General features: G+C 37.6%; 2 protein-coding genes across 2 annotated transcripts; one reads left to right on the top strand and one right to left on the bottom strand.

Annotated features, from left to right (window-relative positions):
• The first annotated feature begins 258 nt into the window (after nucleotides 1–258).
• On the top strand, nucleotides 259–4,329 carry LOC307012733 (E3 ubiquitin-protein ligase RNF170). The gene is made up of 6 exons (XM_079639726.1): nucleotides 259–468; nucleotides 1,525–1,591; nucleotides 1,799–1,907; nucleotides 3,088–3,161; nucleotides 3,310–3,420; nucleotides 3,900–4,329. Exons 1-6 carry the CDS (start codon nucleotides 443–445, stop codon nucleotides 4,203–4,205), a joined length of 693 nt encoding a protein of 230 aa, XP_079495852.1. The 5' UTR covers nucleotides 259–442; the 3' UTR covers nucleotides 4,206–4,329.
• An 8-nt stretch (nucleotides 4,330–4,337) lies between these two features.
• On the bottom strand, nucleotides 4,338–20,846 carry pfas (phosphoribosylformylglycinamidine synthase). The gene is made up of 29 exons (XM_079639725.1): nucleotides 20,658–20,846; nucleotides 19,642–19,769; nucleotides 18,748–18,880; nucleotides 18,548–18,653; nucleotides 18,259–18,457; nucleotides 16,719–16,824; nucleotides 16,480–16,620; nucleotides 16,271–16,395; nucleotides 14,561–14,689; nucleotides 14,280–14,411; nucleotides 14,060–14,188; nucleotides 13,076–13,149; nucleotides 12,765–12,921; nucleotides 12,618–12,679; nucleotides 12,369–12,530; nucleotides 12,168–12,272; nucleotides 11,181–11,312; nucleotides 10,590–10,820; nucleotides 10,304–10,484; nucleotides 9,365–9,448; nucleotides 9,106–9,261; nucleotides 8,783–8,902; nucleotides 8,053–8,198; nucleotides 7,708–7,915; nucleotides 7,529–7,620; nucleotides 6,121–6,235; nucleotides 5,743–5,889; nucleotides 5,415–5,555; nucleotides 4,338–5,193 (listed from the first exon to the last, which is right to left on the bottom strand). Exons 2-29 carry the CDS (start codon nucleotides 19,763–19,765, stop codon nucleotides 4,886–4,888), a joined length of 3,945 nt encoding a protein of 1,314 aa, XP_079495851.1. The 5' UTR covers nucleotides 19,766–19,769; nucleotides 20,658–20,846; the 3' UTR covers nucleotides 4,338–4,885.
• Between the last annotated feature and the right edge of the window lie 548 nt (nucleotides 20,847–21,394).

Genomic DNA, 21,394 nt, shown 5'->3' with positions numbered 1-21,394 from the left:
TTTGGTCATCCATATGGGACAGTGTATTATATTGTGTAAACTTACGGTAAACCATTGACAGGTTAAGCAGACGACTAACCTTCTTAAAGTAGGAGGAGACTTACAACCCGTCTTTCAACCTGTGATAGTGGTCACATGACAAAAATAAAACACTCGAGGAATGGCCATGGCTTTGATCAACACAGATATTGCCATTCAGTACACTTTCACATTGATGAACATATTGCAGAGATCAGTAAGATTGCAAGCAAATTTCCTAAATTTCGAAAATCCAACAGGAAATCAGTGTAGTACCTAATCTCCAAAAAAGGGACTGAAGTGAGACTGCAAGCCCTGGCTAATGATTAACCTGTCTGTCAAATGTACTGTGTAGTGAAGCAGTTGAAAGCATTCCAGTCTCTGCCTTCCACGAGAGAAAGCAACTGAATTACCAACAAGAAACATGCCCACCAGCCGCTTCCACAACAGGTGAGAGTCTAACTATTTGTGTTTTTAATATTTCATGCACATTTCTGTGCCTGGTAACCCTAAATTGAGTGTTTAAATGATAACATCTTGCATATGAACAAAGCAAATTATGGTTACGCTTTATTTTAAGGTGTACTTGTTACAGTGTAATAGTATTGAGTAAAATACATGTACTTAATATAGGGTTAGTAACATGTCATTTTGCATAATTTACTTTTATTACTATAAGTACATGTAACAAGGACACTGTAAAATAAAGTGTTACCCAAATTAATATAACAGACTTTGTTTGATATAAGGTTATATTAAAAAAGTTTAATCATATCCAGCATCTCTTTAAAAGAGAAATATATAGCTATTATTTAGACATAATGCTTATATAAATAATACTTTTGAAGCTATTCATGTATTATGATGAAGTGTTGTGTCCTGCGACTGCAGGTTAATTGTGTTATGGTATGTTGGGGCGATAAAAGGCTCCACACACACACACACACACACTAAACACTATGATATCAGATTTCAACATGTCAGTCAAACTTTTTTCAGTTATAAGTTGAACTGAAAGTCTCACATTTCTTAAATACATTCATATGGGATCATGTACACATTGTATTGTTTTACAGACACATTTGCTATATCATAATACCTTTAAATAAAGTTATTTTCATATCAAAAGCAAATGTTAGTTCAGTATTGTAAGGCTGCCTGATATTGCGTCATCAAGTATGAGTAAAACACAGGTGTGTCAGACAGCTATTTAGATTTCGTACGTGCTCCTCCACAGTCAGCCTATCCAAACTAGATAAATCGTGCAGTACATTTTGTAACAAAAGAACAGGTTTTATCTTGAGATGAAGAAATTATTTTATTGAAGACAGTCAGAATGTCAAAAGAAAATCAGCTGTAATGAATTGTAATTCAACTGATGATGCACATTTAATGATGGTGATGACCTTTTAAACGCTAGTCCTGCATTGTGATTTGAAGTCTTGAAGGAATGAACATAAACTCCACAGTATTGCATTTCAATAACTGCATCTCTCACTTTTGAAGGTCCTCTCTACACTCAAAGATAAGGTGTCAAGGTCAGCCACACAATCCTCACGTGAACAACAGAGAGGTGAATATTATAGTACAGTATTCCTCTATTATGTATTTTTCTAATTAAATGCATAATTTCCAATTAGAAATGTGCATTTCAGTGTATTTCAATACAATACTACAAAATTAAACAATCCCAGAAATAAATGACATGTAAGCCTATTAGGCCTACAGTTTTTTGTTGTTGTTGAGTAGGCTATTTAATCTCTTAATTTTATGCTTGCAGGTTTTGCCTAAAATGTGGTTACCAGCTGGCAACAGGGATGTCCACTGCCCCGTGTGTTTACAGATCGTCAGTTATCCTGTCGAGACAAACTGTGGACATATTTTCTGTGGTGCGTGTCAACCGACTGCAAACTACATCATTGCCAAAAAAAAAAAAAAAAAAAAAAAAATATATATATATTTGGATCTCGTTAATTATAACATGTTGGTTCACTTAAGGTGCTTTAGAGACTATAGTAACTGGGGCCAGTTGCATAAACATAGGCATTATGTTAGCAGTTAGTCAAGGGGCAGTCAGTCTTACTAAATTAGACCAATCCATGTTTTTATGTAACTGACTCCAAAAAGTTGTGAACAGTCTAAAAGAAAAAAATTGGATGACTAACTTGTAAGACTAGTCTTAGCGGTTTATGCAACCGGCCCCTGGTCTACTGCAAGAGAGCAGATGGTGGTGGGCATTTACTACCCGGTCATGTGACTCTCCAGTGTTGTGTATATTGTGTAATATTATACTGTTACCATAGTCACGAAAGACGTGCCTCTCACCTGACCCAGATCACAAGAATACACTCAGAGGGACAATTTTTAGATTTACGTAAATAGCAAACTCCAAGGTTAATACAAAATTCAAAACGTTGAAGGCCTACCATCACATTGTAATTCTTGCACCACTTTAAATAAGCTCAATAAAGAGACTGAAATAAAGAGCAGCAAAGATACAAGCTATAAAAATGAGTCATAAAAATAAAGATATGTGGTGATACACACGTAGGCCTATACCTTTTTGATTCAATCAATTGTTTCAATATATATTGTTCTTATTATTCTTCCTTCTAGTGATACAAATTTTACTAAATATATAAAAAGAAGTGAACCTGAACAATTCATTTATGATAAATAATAACTTTGAGAGAAAAAAAAAATCTTCCATCTACTTGGAAATGCTAGATTTACCTGAATCAAAAAAGGGATTAAATAAATATAGCTTGGCAACAAACCATATTTTTGTATGATTTTAACATGATGTGAATAATGGAATCCAAATTACATTTCTGAATCACCAAAGTCAATGTATTGCTATGGAAAATGAAATTGAAGCTATCCAATAAAAATACTCTATTGCAAATAAATACATTTCTGTTTGCCAAGAAGACAATTTAATTGAGTTGGCCCAACTCAATTTAACTGGCCCAAATTGAGTTGGAGTATAAAGGGCCTGAATCCTTTTTCTGAGCACATAGTAAAGGAGAGGCCAATGCTTATCTGTCGTCTGTCTCTTTCCCTCTCTAGCACCATGTCTGATATCTTACTGGAAACATTGCTCCTGGTTAGATGCCATCAACTGTCCTTTGTGCAGACAGACGGTAAGAGATTTCTTAGCTGATGATGCGGTCTCAAAAATATGAGACAGATAAATCTCTCATCGTATTTGGTGTCTTTTATTATATAGACAACCACTAAAAGGAAAGGTTTATCTTTTTCTATCATTTTATTTATCATCTTTATTCTTAGGTGAATAAGATGTGCCGTCTCTTCAGCGAGAACAGAGCTGACTGTAAAGAGAGAGAAGTGCTGAGACATGTCAGAGACTATAACAAGCGCTACTCTGGAGCACCAAGACAGGTAAATACTTAAGTCAGAGCATGTTCCGTTTCATCCTACAAAAACATTCATATAAATGTCATATAAACGCTACAATGCGATTGTAGTAGCTCGGCATTATCCATCATGTAATCGGACAATCATCCTCTGCGTTGTGTGTACTGCGCATGCTGTAAAAGACAATTGACTTAAAAAACGTAATTATATAACCTTTCTTTTTTGTTGACAAGCTTGTGCCGCTTCCGGTAAATCAATGCAGTGACCATTATTACTTCTCAGCAGAGTTTATCATTTTATTTGCTATAACCTATAACATCACCACACCTATTTCGGTTCCTGATGCCTCAAAGGTTGTGAAACCACAGGCCAGGAAAGGCATTGTTGCCTATAGTTGGATGACACTCACGGACATGTTTTTATTGTTCAGACACACGTCACACACTGATATCCCACGTGCTAGGTCATATGCTGCAATATAATTGTCATCTTTTTCTTTCTAGGTTAAGGACTACCTGTGTGATACACCTCTCTTCCTGCTCTTGCTGGTGAGATGGCTGGGGAACATGGGCGGCCTGGTGTGGCTGTTTCTCTTGAGGGTGGCTGTGTGTGGATTTGGTGCTGCCATGTCCTTGGCCTCCCCTCTGGAGACTCTTTCTGGGCCGTTGAGCAGCGTGCTGGGCACCCTGGATGATTTTGTAGTGGTCTTCCTTCTGCTCATCTCTATTGTTAACATCAACCAACAGATGGGGCCACAGAGGACAGGAACACGCTCAGTCACGCAGGGTGTGCTGACCGACGCCTTGTAGAGGACAGTGATAATGTGCTTACTAGCATGTTGAAATTACACTAATCAACCTTGTTGGCGAAGGTTAACCGTGTTATGACCTGCTGCACTTTGGACTTAGTGAACATGGAGTTTTGATGTTATAAAACCAGGCAATTTTAAGTGTTTTATTAAAGACAGATTGTACATAATGAATGTAAAGTGCTTTTGTAAATATTCAAGTTTCTAATAAATACTTATTTATATATTTTTTTTGTTTAATCGCTTAACTTTCACACAAAGGAAACCGAGACATGCCACAGAAACATTTCAAGATTGTTTTAATACTTTGAAAGCGTTAGTAGTGTTTCCTCAATATAACCTTTCTTCAGTGGAATGTTAATCATTTCTGGAATGTATATTTTAGTTTTTAAAATAAAAACATTTTTATTATATCTTAATGTCAAATAGCCCATTATGTATTTAGACATTTAGACATGTTGAGGCATCAGTTTTCAGCAGGAATCTGCATGTTAATTCTACCAAAGTACATTCATACAATAAACCAGATCTGAATTCTAAATATGTATGAATGTAAGATTTCCAAAGGTCAGCCCAAGATCATTCAAAATGATCTAATAACTCTCCAAGTCAAGAGTATTAATACGTTGGCTAGTCTGTCTATTTGGTTATCGTCTATCACTAATGTACAGTAGCATATCTCTATGAGTTCTGACACCAGACTGCTGCATTACGGAACATGCTAAGCCACGGTGAGGGTTCCAGTGATCTGCGGAGGTGGCGAGGGGCCCAAGCCCACTGCCAGCCCAGTACGGCCCGCTCCGGATGGGGCATCATGGCCAGGTGGCGGCCATCTGCAGAGCAGATGCCTGCCACACCTTGTGCGGAACCATTGGGGTTCATGGGATAGATTTCAGTAGGGGTGCCCGAATCATCCACATAACGCAGAGGAGCTAAAGAGGCGCTGGTCAGCTTCTGCTGAGCCTCGGGAGAACGAAACTGCATCAGACCTGTGAAACAAAATGGAGGTGTTTTTAAACGTCACACAACAGGAACAACACACACCGGAGAGTTTTAGCCTTTGTTAATGTCGACAGAGAGATCTGACTTTATTATAAGCAGAAATGATGCCTCTTAAAAAATTCAAAATGGTCTCAGACTTTTGGACCCCACTATCAGAAGAAGTAAATGCACCTGTCAAGTACAGTGTTACAATGAACAGATTTCTAACCTTCTCCATGAGCGACCCAAACACCCAGAGCAGAGCCCTCCATTCCTTTAAGCATGATGGCCGGAGAGGGCAGGATGCCCACACTCACAAACCTTGATTCGAACCGGCCAGACTTGTTATGGGTCAAAGTAACATCAGAACCTGCAATTGAAATGAATAATAAAATAAAATAAAATTAAACAAATCTAATATAAAATAAATAAATACATTTCATTTATAAAAATTAAAAACAGTGAAAGTAGTTTGAGAAAAGAAAGTGAGGAAATTCTTGAGGCTGTGATTGCCATTTACACATTATATGGATGAGACTAAAAGTTTTCTCTCTCACCTCCATCCTCTCTTTCACCCACCCAGCCCAGCAAAGCCAGAAGCTGACACCCGTTACACACTCCTAGACTCAGCGTGTCTTTACGGTTGCGGAAGCGCTCAAACTCCTCACGGGCCTTGGGGTTAAAGGTCGCTGTTGCAGCCCACCCTGATTAATAAGAAAACGTCAAAGCATGTGATCCTCAGCTGGAGAACAAGTGCTAATAAACACAATTTCAGTATGCAGAGTGGCAAGGCCAGTATGAAATGACCTACGAGTCGGTTTTTCGCAAATCTAAGGTCATTGAAACAGTCAATGGTGGGGATGCATAGCAGAACTATCATACAGTTCAGCAGTGATATGTAAGAGTGCTGCAACATGCAATAGTGTGATTTTCACCTTTAGCTGACCCTAGCACATCTGCATAGCTGAAACCACCCACAAACACCACGGCTCGGAAGGGGTCAAGGGTCGTGGAGCCTGAGCACAGGTCCTGCATTGTGACATCCCACACCTAAAAACGAAAAAAAAAAAAGTCTAAATAAATCAAACTCAGTCTTGTTAACAGTTAAAGGAACACTCCACTTTTTTTGGAAATAGGCTTATTTTCCAACTCCCCTAGAGTTAAACAGTTGAGTTTTACCGTTTTCGAATCCATTCAGCCGATCTCCGGGTCTGGCGGTAGCACTTTTAGCATAGCTTAGATAATTGAATCTGATTAGACCGTTAGCATCTCTCTCAAAAAAATGACCAAAGAGTTTCGATATTTTTCCCATTTAAAACTTGACTTTTCTGTAGTTACATCGTACTACTTCTTACTAAGACCGACAGAAAGTAAAAAGTTGCGTAATAATCAAGGAACTGTGCTGCCGTACCAGCAGCGCAATGATATTACAAACTTAGTGCCGGTCACGTTGGAAGTTACTGAGCTGCGGACTATTTTCAGGCTCTCCGTAATATCATTGCGCCTGCTGGTACGGCAGCACAGTTCCTTGATTATTACGCAGGAATGAGAGTATAGTTCCTAGTCATATTGGCCTAGAAAATCGCAAATTTTCATTTTCTGTCGGTCTTAGTACACGATGTAACTACAGAAGAGTCAAGTTTTAAATAGGAAAAATATCGAAACTCTTTGGTCATTTTTTTGAGAGAGATGCTAACGGTCCAATCAGATTCAATGATCTATGCTAAGCTATGCTAAAAGTGCTACCGCCAGACCCGGAGATCGGCTGAATGGATTCGAAAACGGTAAAACTTAACTGTTTAACTCTGGGGGAGCTGGAAAATGAGCCTATTTCCAAAAAAAGTGGAGTGTTCCTTTAACATTGAACATTGTGCAAGAAAACAAGCAGCATTTGCGGTATTAGTGAACAAACATAATGCTAAAAGCTTAATATATCCAAGGAACAATTGGTGTTTAATTGTATAAAAGTGTGGTAGAGTGTATTTAGGCATATGCTATAATAACATGTGTAGGGCTATATTAATGTATTTACATACTTGCACACATGATGCTTACGTTTCAAAGCAACTGAAAATCATAATACATTCATTTTTTTTTAAATAAATATTTTGAACAAAAAATTATCAAAAATACAGTAAAAAACGCAATATTACTACAAGAATAACTGTTTTGTATTTTAAAATGTAATTTATTCCTGTGATGGCAAAGCTGAATTTTTTGCATCATTACCTTCAGAAATAATTTTAATATGCTGATTTGGTGCTCAAGAAAATTTCTTATTATCAACGTTAAAGTTATTCAACAACATAGCTATCATTTTTTGGTGTTTATGTGCACCTTTACCTCGAATCCAGCCATGAACAGAGAAGCAGACATCTCTCTGTCTCCATTACTGCCTTCCTCTCTCACAACAGCTACGCAAGGTTTCTGTGAAGCTAAAGCACAATACAAATATCTTAATATACAGGTCAAGTATGAATTAAGGAAAGATACATGATTGTGAAATGGGTCCATGGTCTCACCAAGCTCTTTAATGAGGGGTGTTTGGGAGGGGTCAAAGGTGAGTTTGAGGTATGGCTGTGTGCGAGAAGCAAGCCCTTCTTCTTCTGCTTGGACACACAGTGGGTTAGCCTGCAGTCGCTCCAGCTGAAAACTAGTGCTTTCCCATATCGCCCTAAGTGTGGGTAGACGCTCATCCAGCACGTCCTGTCCACGCAGACTCACTCTGACCTACAAGACAGTATGGAAAAGTAATCAGCAGTTATTGATCACTTTTCCCTGCACATCACTTAATCATTGAAGTATAAATATCCCATTGGACTCCATTAATCCATGCATATGCTTAAGATAAAAAGAGCTCAGCTCACCTTGGCATCAGGTCCAAAACCAGAAGTTGTGCCAATTCTGTGACACAAGAGACCAGCATCTGTGTATCTCTCACAGACACTCGATGCATTGCTCTCGCACACCTCCAAAACCAGACCAAGCTCCTCAGAAAAAAGAGCCTCCATCACTGAAAGAGAGGAATGGGAAGAGATATGTATATAGCCACGTTTCCATCCCAGCGGCAAATTTAATCTTGTGAAAAATACGAATATCGCAAAAAATTATTGCGAATAAAGCAGCACTTGTGCTCAAGAGAACAAAACCATCACTTTTGGAGAAGTGTTGTTATTTTTAAATAGACTAAAACTATTAAATAGCTGAAATAGAATAAAATGTAAATATTAAATAAAAAAAGACCAAAAATGAGAAAAGTATTTAATTGTTTACTATTTCACAAGAAAAACACAGAATTATATAAATGTAAACTAAAAGCTTATTGAAAATGTTAATAAATACAGTATATAAATAAAAACCATATATAAATAATACTAAAATAACACTTTTCCAGAGAAACGAGTGAGTCATTTCTCAGTCATTTCATCAGAGACATTTTCTTGTGCAATTTGGAAGTTTTATTCACAATTTGGTTTTTCCATGCAGACTGTAATAAAAATGTGGAAGTAAAACAGCCTATGATGGATGGCACAAGTATCTTTAACAAAAAAGCTTGAGCTTTTTCCAAAACATAAAAACATATTTTTTATTACCAACCGTCAACGCCTTCTAAAGGCAAGTCCACCTCCATCCCATGATTCCCTGCAAAGGCCATCTCCAGCAGACAGGAAATAAGCCCTCCATCACTGACATCATGTCCTGCAGTCAGCAGTCGATCTGCAATATATAGTTTACATTAACAGATTTTACATAGATAAAATGCTCCTGCACATCAACAAATCCAGGCAGCAGAGTTTGGATCAGTTCATTTTTTTTTTTTTTCACAGCTTAGCTGCATCTATAGAAGAAGAATGGTGCTGTTAATGTGTCGTCAATAAGATGAAGTAAAATATCAGCTTATATATAAAGCACATACTGACCCTGAATCAATGACTGTGTGGTGTTGAAGCAAGCAGAGAGCTTGTCTGGCTGATCCAGATCAGGACTGCAGTCTCCGAGCTGTCCATAACACTGAGCTAAAGCAGAGCCGCCCAGCCTGTATTTACCTGAGCTCACAGGCACATACAGAAGCACACCTGAGAAAGGAAGAGAGAGTATGTGAAAGATGTTCACAATAGTGATCTGTTTTTAATATGAGAGGTAAAAAGTGGTCAAGATTCACAAAGTCCGACTCCTAACCTTTGTCATCAGGGTTTTCCAGGTCAGGGGTCACAGTAGCTGTGATATCAGGACACACAGCATACACTGAGATAACCAAAGAACCTAAAACACACGGAGAGTAGTTGGTTGTGCGACATAAAATATCTTAGCTAGCATTATACAAAGGTAAACACTATGCACAGGTAAATGTCTGGTTGAGTATTTAATATACAATATACTAGTGATAATATAATATACTAGTGAACTCAGATAGTTAAAACTACAGTAGCTGTAAGTTATGCAAATGTATTTAAATGTACACAACAATGAAATATGCTTTTCTCACTGAATCCCTCACCTACATCACGCAGTTAACGCTGAATGCATTGGGTGGCGCTGTGGACGAGTGATGTCCATGTGCATGTGCTTTCATCCAAGTCAAATATTTTGATTAAATATATTTTAGTTCTACTGGTATTTTTGGTTATTTGAGTCATAATACAAAATATATGTTACATTTTATTTATTATATAGATATATTACATTATGTTTAATATATAGACAAAACTTTTTAAAAGTTTGGGGTTGGTAAGAGTTTTTTTTTTTTTGAAAGAATTTTGAAAGCATTTATTTGAAAATACAGTAAAAAAAAAAAAACAGTAATATTGTCAAATATTATAACAATTTAAAATAACTGTTTTCTATTTTGAAAGGGAATTCATTCATGTGATGACAAGGTTGGATTTTCAGCAGTTTTCTGTCACATGATCATCTTTGATCAATGTTAAAAAAACAACATTTAATTGAAGTAGAAATATTTATTAATAAATGTCTTTACTTCAGTGTTCTTACTGAATAAAAGTATTAATAAAAAAATAAAATAAAAACATTTTACTGAACCCAAACTTTATATAAAATACATCCATGTCATACCTGTTCTAATAGCATTTTAAATGGCGACATGCACAAGACGGATACCTGGGGCCTTAACCGTTTCTCCACTGACACGTGCTGCCATGCTAAGTGAATCTTTTCCCCCATCCACGGCCACTCCCAGCTGACCCATGACCTCACACATGGCCTGGCAAGCCTCCCAAAGACTCGCTCCCTCTCCTGGCAGCTTAGCAGCCCACATCCAGTTACCACTGCACTTTACATCCTGTGAAGATATGCACAGATATCTTTGGATGACAAGTGTGTGTGTGTGTTTTAAATGACATGCTGTCACTTAACATGTTTAAAAATGCACATGGAGTTTATTCACCTTGAGAGCAGTCACTCTTGCAAACACCAGGTTAGTGAGAGCTTCTCCCACAGCCATTCGAGCCCCAGCTGCCGGTGACACCAGCCCTTTGATTGGCTGTTCGCCTATCGCTGTGGCAGCACCCTGGAGGCTGAACGGAGACAGGGCAACAACAGCTACGTCAGCCAGTGGAGTGTGAAGAGGACCTACACACTGTTGCTGAGCAATCAGACCAGTCACAGATCGATCAACCTGGAACAGAGGGGTTTTATTTCATTTTAATTCATGTTTGTCAATTAAAAAATGCTGATATTTCTATAAATGCTATAGTCTTTATGGACATGTTGCATTCATTTTTTTTTTAATTCTTTTGAAATGCCTGTAAATTAGATCAGACAATTAACAAATTGATTCAATATTTAAATGAAATTATTCAATTACTGAATATTTAAATGTAATTATTAAAAAAAATTATTACATTAAAGATGACAAGATAACAATATATTTAAATGTCTGGATATAGCAGGAAGATTATAAATAAGTACCACTGCAATAGACAACCTGGAAGAAGTTATATATTATTATGCATGTGCTAAAGAGGGAGTATTATACCTTGTTGGTGAGGTAGCGCTTGCTGGCCACAGCAGGCAGCCGGAAAACTCTCTGTAGAGCAGGAAGAACAGAGAGACCCGCAGGAAGAGAGAGAGGCTGCAGAGTCACAGCCATGTGCTCCAATACAAACTCCTGAAAATAGACAATTTAAACTCACGTTGACACATGTAGTACTGACTGAGAAGTGAGCGACTTAATGCTTAACGTGAAAAACAAGGGTGTCCCTAGACCCTTTTAACTAGGGCCCGAGCCACAATTCTGAAATACTGCTCAAAAATTAATTTCTCAAAAATCCTTGTCTTTCAATGGAGTATAATGTATAATGACCTGAGAATCATTTCCCCTGACTATATTTCAGCAATCATGTTGTGTGTTTTCAATGTGCTGTTAAGATTCAGATGATGCCAGATTCATGAATGAATCACATTTGATGTAATCTGTCAAACAGCTTTGCAACAAGTTGCAATTCAGTTTGATTCAATCGGACAGTTCACTCATTCAGTGAATTGTTTCCAGCGGTTTCTGACATTGAATAGTAACAGGATACTTTATAAAATGCCAGATGAGGTGAATATTTATACCTACAATACATTTTAGGAAACAAAACTTGGACATCTTGCATCATTTGTCAGCAATGAAGCAGATCTTAACTGTGCATGCAGCTTGTGAATAGGTAAAGACAAGTGATATCCTATATCCAGTTTTGAAATATGGGGGCACTTTTTTGATAGGGGTCCTATGCCCCAGTAATAATGAAATGCTAGAAACGCTCCTGGTGATAAATAAAGACTACAAATTATAAATCCAGAAATTAATCCAGATTTCAAAGTATGGACACTGCATTTCAAAAATCAGACAAGAGAGGGTGCACTCTACAACAATTTCTATTTTTTCTTCTTCTTCAGCATAGCTATTAATTAAAGGGGATGTATACAAGATGCTCTATGTCTAGTAGAGATTAATCAACAAAATAGATTGTTTTTGCACCTTCTGTGGCATCTTTCCCAGGACCCAATCCAGCTCCAGATCCACAGGGCTCCGCCCACTGTCAAGCCCATCTGTCTGTTTACACAGGTCATCCACCAGCACGATCTATAGAGAATATACCGGTATGCACATAATCAGAAAGTACAGAAAGTACCAAGAAGTGTCCCAAACAACAAAAAGGTACAAAACAGTGTGACTCACCTTGCCATCACCAGTTATCTTGCCAACAAAGTCAACAGGACACTTCTCCCTCTGACACACACTCTCGAGGAAGCTCCGGTCAGAGGGGCGGAGCAACAGAGCATTACTCTCCTGATACTCCGCCCCCCACAGCTCCAAAACACTGAGGGTGGGGTCACCTCTCTGAGCATCAGGGTAAAATATGTATGTGACTGATATGAAACACTTTGACATTAAAATCAAGATACAGATGTTTTGATAAAATCTCACCTTAAACTTGCTAGTATAGATAATGGCACCAGCAGGCTCACTCAGCTCCTTTAACACGTTACCTACACAAATAACATGGTGTTTTTAAAGTCTAGGCTTCAGAAGAGAGCACATTGTTCTAAGCACATCTTATTTTTTGACCCCTACCATTTCCTCCAGCACCCTGGTCATGAATGCTGCAGATGGGGTTTCCTTCCTTTCGCTCTAGGCAGGCCCTGAGAGCCCGGTTCATCTTTTGCTCCATTTCAGCATCTCCTCTCTGAACTGCTCCAAGATCCCTGGCGCTGGAGTTATCACCTTGAACCTACAATAACACACACACATGCACACATGAAGTTGCATCATCGCACAGAATATGAATAATGATGGAATACACAAGAATGCCCTGTAAACACAAAGAAAACACCTGCACTTTAGAGCAGCTAGTAAATTCATTTAATTTAACATTTTTGGTGTACCTGTACAGAAGAGGCAGCACCTCCGCCAACACCAATCCTGTACACAGGACCACCCATTTTCACCACATCCATACCTGCCAAGGACAAGAATGAATAAATGAATAAAGATTAATAAACAGTAAAAATGTATACTGTTTGTATACAGTAATGTTTAAAAGGTCGGGGTCAGTAATACTTTTTGAAAGAACTTAATACTTCTATTTAGCATGAATGCATTAAATTGACCAAAAGTGGCAGTAAAGACATTTAACATGTCCAAAAAGATTCCAATTTCAAATAAACAGTTATTTTGAATTCATCAAACAAATGCATCATGTTTTACACAAAAATATTAAACAGCACTATTAAACTAATGTTTTTTGAGCACTAAATAAGCTTATTAGATACATTTCTGTAGGATCATGTCACACTGCAGTCTGGAGTATGGCTGCCGAAAATTCAGCTTTGCCATCACAGGAATACATTTTAAAATATATTTAAAAGAAAAACAGCTATTTTAACTTATATAGGGGTTTATTATTATTTCACAATAGTACTGTTTTACTATATTTGATCAAATAAATGCAGCCTTGGTAAGCGTAAGAGACTTAAAAAAAAAAGGTCCCACTTGCAGACCCTAAACTTTTTGTACATAAATGTCTTAATGTTTATTTATTTTATTATTAACAGCTTTTTTAAATATATATTATTTTAATCTTTAATACCATTATTATTGTTTTTTTACCACTTACGTTTTTATTGAGGAAAACATACACGTACTACACCTCAAATCCAACAGTAATTGTTTATATTATAATGGTTATATTTCTTTTCTCTTTTTGACACTGCTTTTGTTGTGTGCATTGATGCTTTGGCAATATTTTGTTTAACAACCAAGCTAATAAAATATGTTGAAATTGACTATGAGAGAGGGAAAAAAGAAAGATGCCAATGTAGGATTTAAAAATATTATGGTGCATCAGCTGTATGTTTTTCCTTATGTACCCAGTGCAGCTTGTTCTTTCTCCACGTGCTGGTCCTCAATAGAGCCCAGCCCACCACTGAACATGATTGGCTTGATCCACTCCCGACGTTCGCCGTTAGCCAAACGCATTCCAAAGGAACGAGCAAAGCCTTAATAGGAAAGAAAATAACAAATTAAGAGCTGTAAATCCAAGCCAATAACCACAAATAAACAGGTGACTACTGTCCTGTTAGATTTCACCTGCTAGAACTGGCTCCCCAAACTTATTGCCATAGTCAGAGGCCCCATCACTGGCCTCTATGGCCACCTGGAGTGGAGGAGCAAAGCTGGATGGGTACTCCCACCCTTCCTCCTCCCATGGGAGCACAAAACCTGAGAACAGAGAAGATCCTGGTATGTGGAAGTGTGCTCACAAAACAAAATATGGCAAAGAATAGACTGTGATCTGAGTTTTAAGGGCACTATTCAACTAAGTGGTAGAGGTTCATTCTTGAAACAGAACAAATGGATGAATAGCTCACCTGGGATGTGCAGGTTACCAAAGCAGTACCCAGCAGTGCCTGCGATCACATGACCACCCTTTCCAGCGCTCTGCACATCTCTGATTCGCCCACCAGTACCTGTGGTGGCACCGCTGAATGGAGCAACACCTGGATATAATAAAGAGCATTTTATGACTCAAATATGAGCCACAGTATTATTATTAACTAAAACCACAACAAAAAATGCCCCTGTAGGGGTGAGAATCACCAGAGGGCTCACGATACGATATCATCACGATTCTTAAGCCACAATGTGATATTATTGATTTTAAACCTTTTGTTATATGCAGAGTATTGCAATAACATAATATTGTGATTTTTCAAATGCACGTTTTTTTCAAACGTCCACAAACGAAAAATTTTTTTGTTTCTTTTCAATTATGAAACAAGTACCGGTAATTATGTGCAGAATCACATTTATATCGTTGTTTTACGAAAACACAAACATATGCAATTAACAGATACTTAAATGTGTCCAAATTGGAAGGCTGAGGGGCCAATCTAACATGCAGAGGTAAATCATTCCACAGCCTTCGGGCCACGACTGAAAATGCTCGATCTCCCCTATTTTTGAGCCATGTTCTAGAAAAAAAGAAAAAGAAAAAAAAAAGGAGTAGCTGTTCAGCAGACCTTAATGACCTCAGAGGAGCGTGCGGCTTCAGTAGTTCTTAAAATGTAATCTAAAGCAAACCGGTAGCAATGAAGGGAGGCAAGAACAGGCGTAATGTGATCTCGCTTGCGAGTTCCGGTAAGGAGTCGAGCGGCAGCATTTTGAACCATTTGTAATCTGGAGAGGGAGGCCTGGTTAATACCTACATATAAAGCATTACAATAATCCAGGCGAGTTGTGATAAAAGCATGTATAACCCTCTCAAAATCAGTGAAAGATAAAAATGGCTTCAGTTTGGTAAGCAGCCTGAGTTGAAAGAAACTAGCTTTTACAACTGAATTTATCTACTTCTCTAGTTGAAAATCACTATCCATCTAAACACCAAGGTTAGTTACCATGGACTTGACATAGGGTGTCAGGGGACCCAGGTCCAATTGGGAGGCGCCAGTAGAACTGCTGGGTCTAAACATCATGACTTCGGTTTTACTTTCATCTCACCCTTACTTTTTATAGGCAAGTAGATCATATATGAATCATCTGCATAATAATGGAAACTGATGTTATGCTTTAAGATGGATCCAAGGGGAAGCAAATAAACGGAGAAGAGAATCGGCCCCAAAATAGAGGAACTCCACATGTCAGTGGTGCTGCGGGTGAAGTAGAGTCACCAAAACCAACTTTGAACACTCTCTCTGAAAAATATGATCTAAACCATTCTAATGCAGTGCCTTTAATCCCAACGCTGTGCTCTAGACGAGAGATAAGAACACTGTGCTCGACAGTATCGAATGCTGCTGTGAGATCTAAAAGCATAAGGATTGCAGAATCTCCAGAGTCTGTTGACATTAAAAGATCATTAAAAACTTTTATAAGTGCAGTCTCTGTGCTATGAAATGCTTTAACGCCAGACTGGAACACCTCAAGAATACCATGCAGATCTAAAAAAGATTGTAACTGCATATGCATATGTTATATGTTTTGAGTAATAGCTATTTTAATTCTCATTAAAATTAATTTAGGTTGGCCTCTACACGTGTGAAAAAGCGAGGAGATTAAATGTGTATTATATAGGATCAGACCAGTGGGGAAGTTGTGAGTCTCTGCAGTGAAGATGACGTGTCTGGTAGCACGTCGGGCTTCATATGGACTGGCCTGAGCAGGGTTTGTGGGATACATGCACTCCAGCTCCATGCCTTTAATACCACTACAAACACACAAGAACCACATATTGAGACTTCCTGCTAAAGTGCCATGCAAACGGTTTGACATTAACAGTGAAGCATCTAACCTGCTGTTGTCACAGAATTTGATGACATTGTTCTGGTTGCTATGGTGCTGAGTGCCCATAATGAGGCTGAAGAGCGTCTCCTTCTGCGCTTCTCCATCAATGATCATCCGCCCTCGGAAGAACCAATGGCGGCTGTGCTCACTGCAGGACAAACAGGGCATGAGGGCGTCATTGTTCATGCTATTGCAGATAAAATACACGCTTTCCTTTGGGGATTATTCTCTGGAGACCACACACACCTGTTGGACTGAGCCAGATCAAAGCATTCTACACTGGTGGGATTCCTTTTCACTCTCTGGAAGAGTGCAGTGTAGTAGTCCAGATCCCAAGAGTCAAACGCCAACCCTGTTCATACACGCAGCGAGACAAACAAACAGACAGCAACCAGATAAATATGAAATGAAGAAAAAGATGATCAGAAACAAATACAAAACCAAAAGAAAACCTGATAAACTGAACCTTTGCTAAGCATCCTTTGGATACTGTTGCTAACAAGCTTTACAGAACGTCCTATAGGAGTATAATCACAAGTCATAACATTAGAGTAAGTGAACAAAACTCCTCCTACTCACTTTTGTTCTATGAACGCTTACTATTGACACTACATTGATGATGTGAAGTTAATAACTTTAACACTTTAAAAACACCATGGGTAACATTTATCACTATTATAAGTTCTAAAACATTTTTGGGTAATATCAGTAAAATAGGATTTGAACAGACAGATGGTTGGTAAACTTACACTATTGTTCAAAAGTTAAGGGTTGGTACATTTTTTTAAGTTTTATGAAACAAGTCTCTTATGTTCACCAAGGCTGCATTTATTTGACCAACAATAAATTAAAAACAGTAATATTGTGAAATATTATTACAATTTGTAATATATTTTCATATGTAGTTAATTCCAGCGATTGCAAAGCTGAATTTTCAGTGTCACATGATCCTTCCGAAATCATTTTAATATGCAGATTTGCTGCTCAACAAATTCTTGTTAAGGTATACATTTCTTATTATTGTTGAAAACAGTTGTGCTGCTTCATATTTTTGTGGAAAGCGTGATATATTTTTAAAGGCTCAAATAACAGTGTGACCGTTAAAAAAATCTATTTGACCAGAGTTTTATTTCTAACTCAGTAGACCTAATCTCTGATACAGACACAGTGAGCTTTGTTGTACTGCACTGGCTAACTTTGTCTCTCATACAGTCATACATTCTCTCCCTTCACACACCTCGTGATCTAATCAATTAGGCTCCCCTTATCTCGTGACATCTACTCTTCCTCTAATCATGTTAAGTGTCATGTGACCTTAACATACTGGATGATTATGTGCAGAAGAAAGAGTTGCTGATCTCATCACTGAGTACTGACAACACACACACTTTTTAGGCATTTGATTGAATCCCTATTCAAATACTCAGTATCATCTTTACTCTATATGCATTATTTTTATTTTCATGTAATGATACTAGTTAGTTTTATATCCTTGCACTTGTACTATAATGATAGAATGGTAAGTAGATGGCATTGAATGGTTATACTAGTAGTTAACTGACATGGGAATTTCAATTTTCCATATTTTTCCTCTTCTGTTAACTGGCCAAGATGATGCTGATGATAATGTAGGCCATAAAGGCCAAGTATAGGCTGATTAATCTGCCTCTCACTAGGTAATACCATGGTACTCTAAGCTACTTCAAAGAATATACGGTACATAAAAAAAAACATGTTACTTTTATATTAGTGGAAATGTGGTACAGACTCCAAATACGTCTCTTACCAAGTTCATCATTGGCCTTCTCCAAGGCAGCACGACCTTTTCCCAGAATGTCCACCTCAAACACTTCTTGTGGCTGAATATCAACGGCGAATGATGTGATTGGCTGAGGGTAAACGCATTCGGTCATACTGTCATACAAGCAGCAAATCAGTCTCTCCATCTCTCCATCCTTCATTACTCCAGTATGTCCTTCCTGGGGCTAGATGGGGATGAGAAAAGGGAGCTTTTAATCAAAACGGGTGAAAAGAACTCACTGAAACGAAAAGCTATTTAAAGCTATTCTCCTGACCTTGATGAGATGCCTGCGAGAGAGCTCCACTCTCATCACCTGGTTCAGACCCGCACTTCGGCAGATGGACACGGCATTGGTGGACCAAGCAGTGGAAAAGTTCAACCTACAAAGGTTAAGATATAATTGAAAGATGTGATACAAGTTGTATCAAAGTTTACAATGCCGTACCATCAAGATAAAACAGTGGCAGAGGTTACCTGGGTCCAATCTCCACCAGCCGTGCCCCATCCGCTGGTTTTAGAGTCGGTTCCTCTGACAGACAGACAGAATAGGGGGGACTAAACAACCAGCGCAAAATACCTTTCTGCTCCACGTTTAAAGAGTCAGAGCCTAAGAGAGAAAAAGATGCAGATGAAGAGAAGACAAATATGAAGAGAGACACAGTAGGGGTTTAAATATTATCCAACAAAACTTAAACTAAATTGTGCCGGATAATTTAGCTGCTTTATAGCTGGATCGAATTAGTTTAATAATTTATGAACTCTGCAACATTGGCATTGTTATTGAACTGAATTGTATCAATATTGAACAGACTTGAGCTGAATATTGCCTTCTGTAGAGCTGTTCATAGCTGGATTTAGTTTGCTTCATAAAAATGAGGTAACACTATACAATAAGGTCCAATTAGTAACATTAATTAATGCATTAACTAACATCAACTAACAATTTGCAAGACATTTACAGTATTTATTAATCTTTGTTAACTTGTTCATTGTTAGCTCAGGTTAGCTCATGTCCATTACATAATATGAACAGAATTAAATGCATAGTAAATGTTGAAATTAACATAAACTAAGATTAATAAATGCTTTTTAAGTATTTTTCAAAGTTAGTTGATGTTGACTAATATAGTTCAATGATGTTTAAAAAATTGAATTTTATTTTAAGTGTTACTACTTTGCAACACTGACACAGTCATTAAACTAAATTGAGATGAATGATAAGACTTGTCTTTTCAGAGCTGCTTTACAGCTGAAATTGTATTTTGCATCATAACTAAAGAACAACAATTTGTATTGTATTGGTAGAAAAAAATTGCACATTTATATGACAAAGAGCCACACACTCCATTTTATACTGTATTCTCTCACCGTCCAGCTCTACATTGTAGCAAAGCTCTGTTGTTATAGTAACATCAGGATGCAGTTGTGCGATCCTTCTTAGGACCCGGCCCTCCCTGGTCTCCTCTCTCCTGTAGAAGCGCACGACTGGCATGATCCTGACAGAAAGAGAGAGAGAAAGACATCGATAAGAATGTGCTTCAAACTACCGGTACTTTCACTCTGCATACTGTGGCACACTGGCATAGTAGGGAAGCATTTCCTGACCTACCTTTAATTTAATTTATCAGCAATAAAAAAAAAAAAAAACTGCTCACTCAGAAATCAAAAGATCAGAAAAAGCTTTATTGCCATGAGTGCTTACACAAAAAATATTATTTTTTTGTCTCGGTAATGAAGCTTACAGTGCACATAAAGACAACAACAAAATTAAAGAATAAAAATATGAAAAAGTGTAAAGATGCAGGTTAAGTTAGAATATACATTTACAGTTCTGAACATATTATGGATAATATGAACAAATAGGAGTGCATTTATTGCACATTTACTTGTGAAAAACGTTTTAGACGGCTTGTAGTCCAGTAATGATCTTTTATGTGGATTGTGGAATGAGTATCAAAGGGTGAAGTCAGGGGTCAACAACAGATCATGTGGGGGCTGCATCATTCACAAGGCAGGCAATTACAACATAGACAGGAGTCATCTAATAAAATAAAAGTACTTTACATGTTTATGGTTTAGATTTAAAAAGGTAACTTCATTAAATTACACGAATAAGTGAATAATACCAAAACAAACACTCCCACTATGCATTGTTAACAATAAGGAGTCATATATTAATGTTTAAGTACTGACTTAACAGTGAGACAGAGTTGTTGTGAGTGACATACTAAAAGCCTGATAATTAGGCCTATTTACAAACTTTTCGGTGCATATTATATCTCACAGCCAGATAAAATAAGTAACGTTATTGTAATTGTAACTTAGCAAGCCAATGTGTTATTGTTAGTACTTTTCTGCTTCAAAATAGTGAACAAGCATCTTACTTTTCGGTTGCTCAAGAAGTCCGCTGGTAGACTGGTCAATGTTATTGACTCGTGAGTGATGAATCTGATGTTGACCACTCACTGCAGAAGCACAGCACACAGTTCCACGTGTGTCAGTGGGTTAAACGCGAACCTTCCGCCACTGGATCACCCTCTATGCGCATGCGCATTTCCATGTGGGTTTGATCGCCTATGGTTTGATCAGGTTATATCTTTTTTTGTTTTTACAGTCTACGGGTTATGCCCATATTAGAAATAGTACTGCCAGTATGTCATTTGAATGGAAACAAAAAATGAGCATATTGATAAATGAGCACTAAAACCTATGAAAAAAGCTATTTATAAAATACGGGATAATAACTTGTAATTTATGAGGGTGAGAAATTGAGCACAAGCACTTCACTGACACTGTTTTCGTTGTAGTATACAAGTACACTACCCTAACATTTGATTATTCTTTATTAGGGCGAAACATTTTCGTTGTGGGACAGTCGTAATTTTTTTTAGGATATTATTTAGATTCACACAGTGTTATTAGTGTGTATAAATTAGTTATAACAATTTCACTTATGTTTAAAGCACCATCGTTTTAACATAAAACAATTAATTTACTGAATTCGGAACCACATACTCTACGTAACGTTACTACTTTTATCTTATCTTTCTATTGCAGAAATAGTCAGAGTAAAAAACTAAAATAGTAAGAGTGGTATGCTAGTATGCGGTTCCGAATTTAG

This window comes from Phoxinus phoxinus (assembly GCF_949152265.1).
Source record: "Phoxinus phoxinus genome assembly, chromosome: 16".
Lineage (NCBI taxonomy): Eukaryota > Metazoa > Chordata > Actinopteri > Cypriniformes > Leuciscidae > Phoxinus > Phoxinus phoxinus.
This window is presented reverse-complemented; position numbering and strand designations above follow the sequence as displayed.

Excerpts from the sequence above, each read along its gene's own strand:
- pfas (XM_079639725.1), bottom strand. The coding sequence starts at position 19,765 with ATGCCAGTCGTGCGCTTCTACAGGAGAGAGGAGACCAGGGAGGGCCGG. Across the intron at positions 14,690-16,270 it reads GACTCACAACTTCCCCACTG|GTGTTGCTCCATTCAGCGGT; the intron begins GTCTGATCCTAT and ends TATTATATCCAG. Across the intron at positions 9,449-10,303 it reads AGAAACGGTTAAGGCCCCAG|GTTCTTTGGTTATCTCAGTG; the intron begins GTATCCGTCTTG and ends CGTGTGTTTTAG.
- LOC307012733 (XM_079639726.1), top strand. The coding sequence starts at position 443 with ATGCCCACCAGCCGCTTCCACAACAG. Across the intron at positions 1,592-1,798 it reads CTCACGTGAACAACAGAGAG|GTTTTGCCTAAAATGTGGTT; the intron begins GTGAATATTATA and ends TTATGCTTGCAG. Across the intron at positions 3,421-3,899 it reads ACTCTGGAGCACCAAGACAG|GTTAAGGACTACCTGTGTGA; the intron begins GTAAATACTTAA and ends TTTTCTTTCTAG.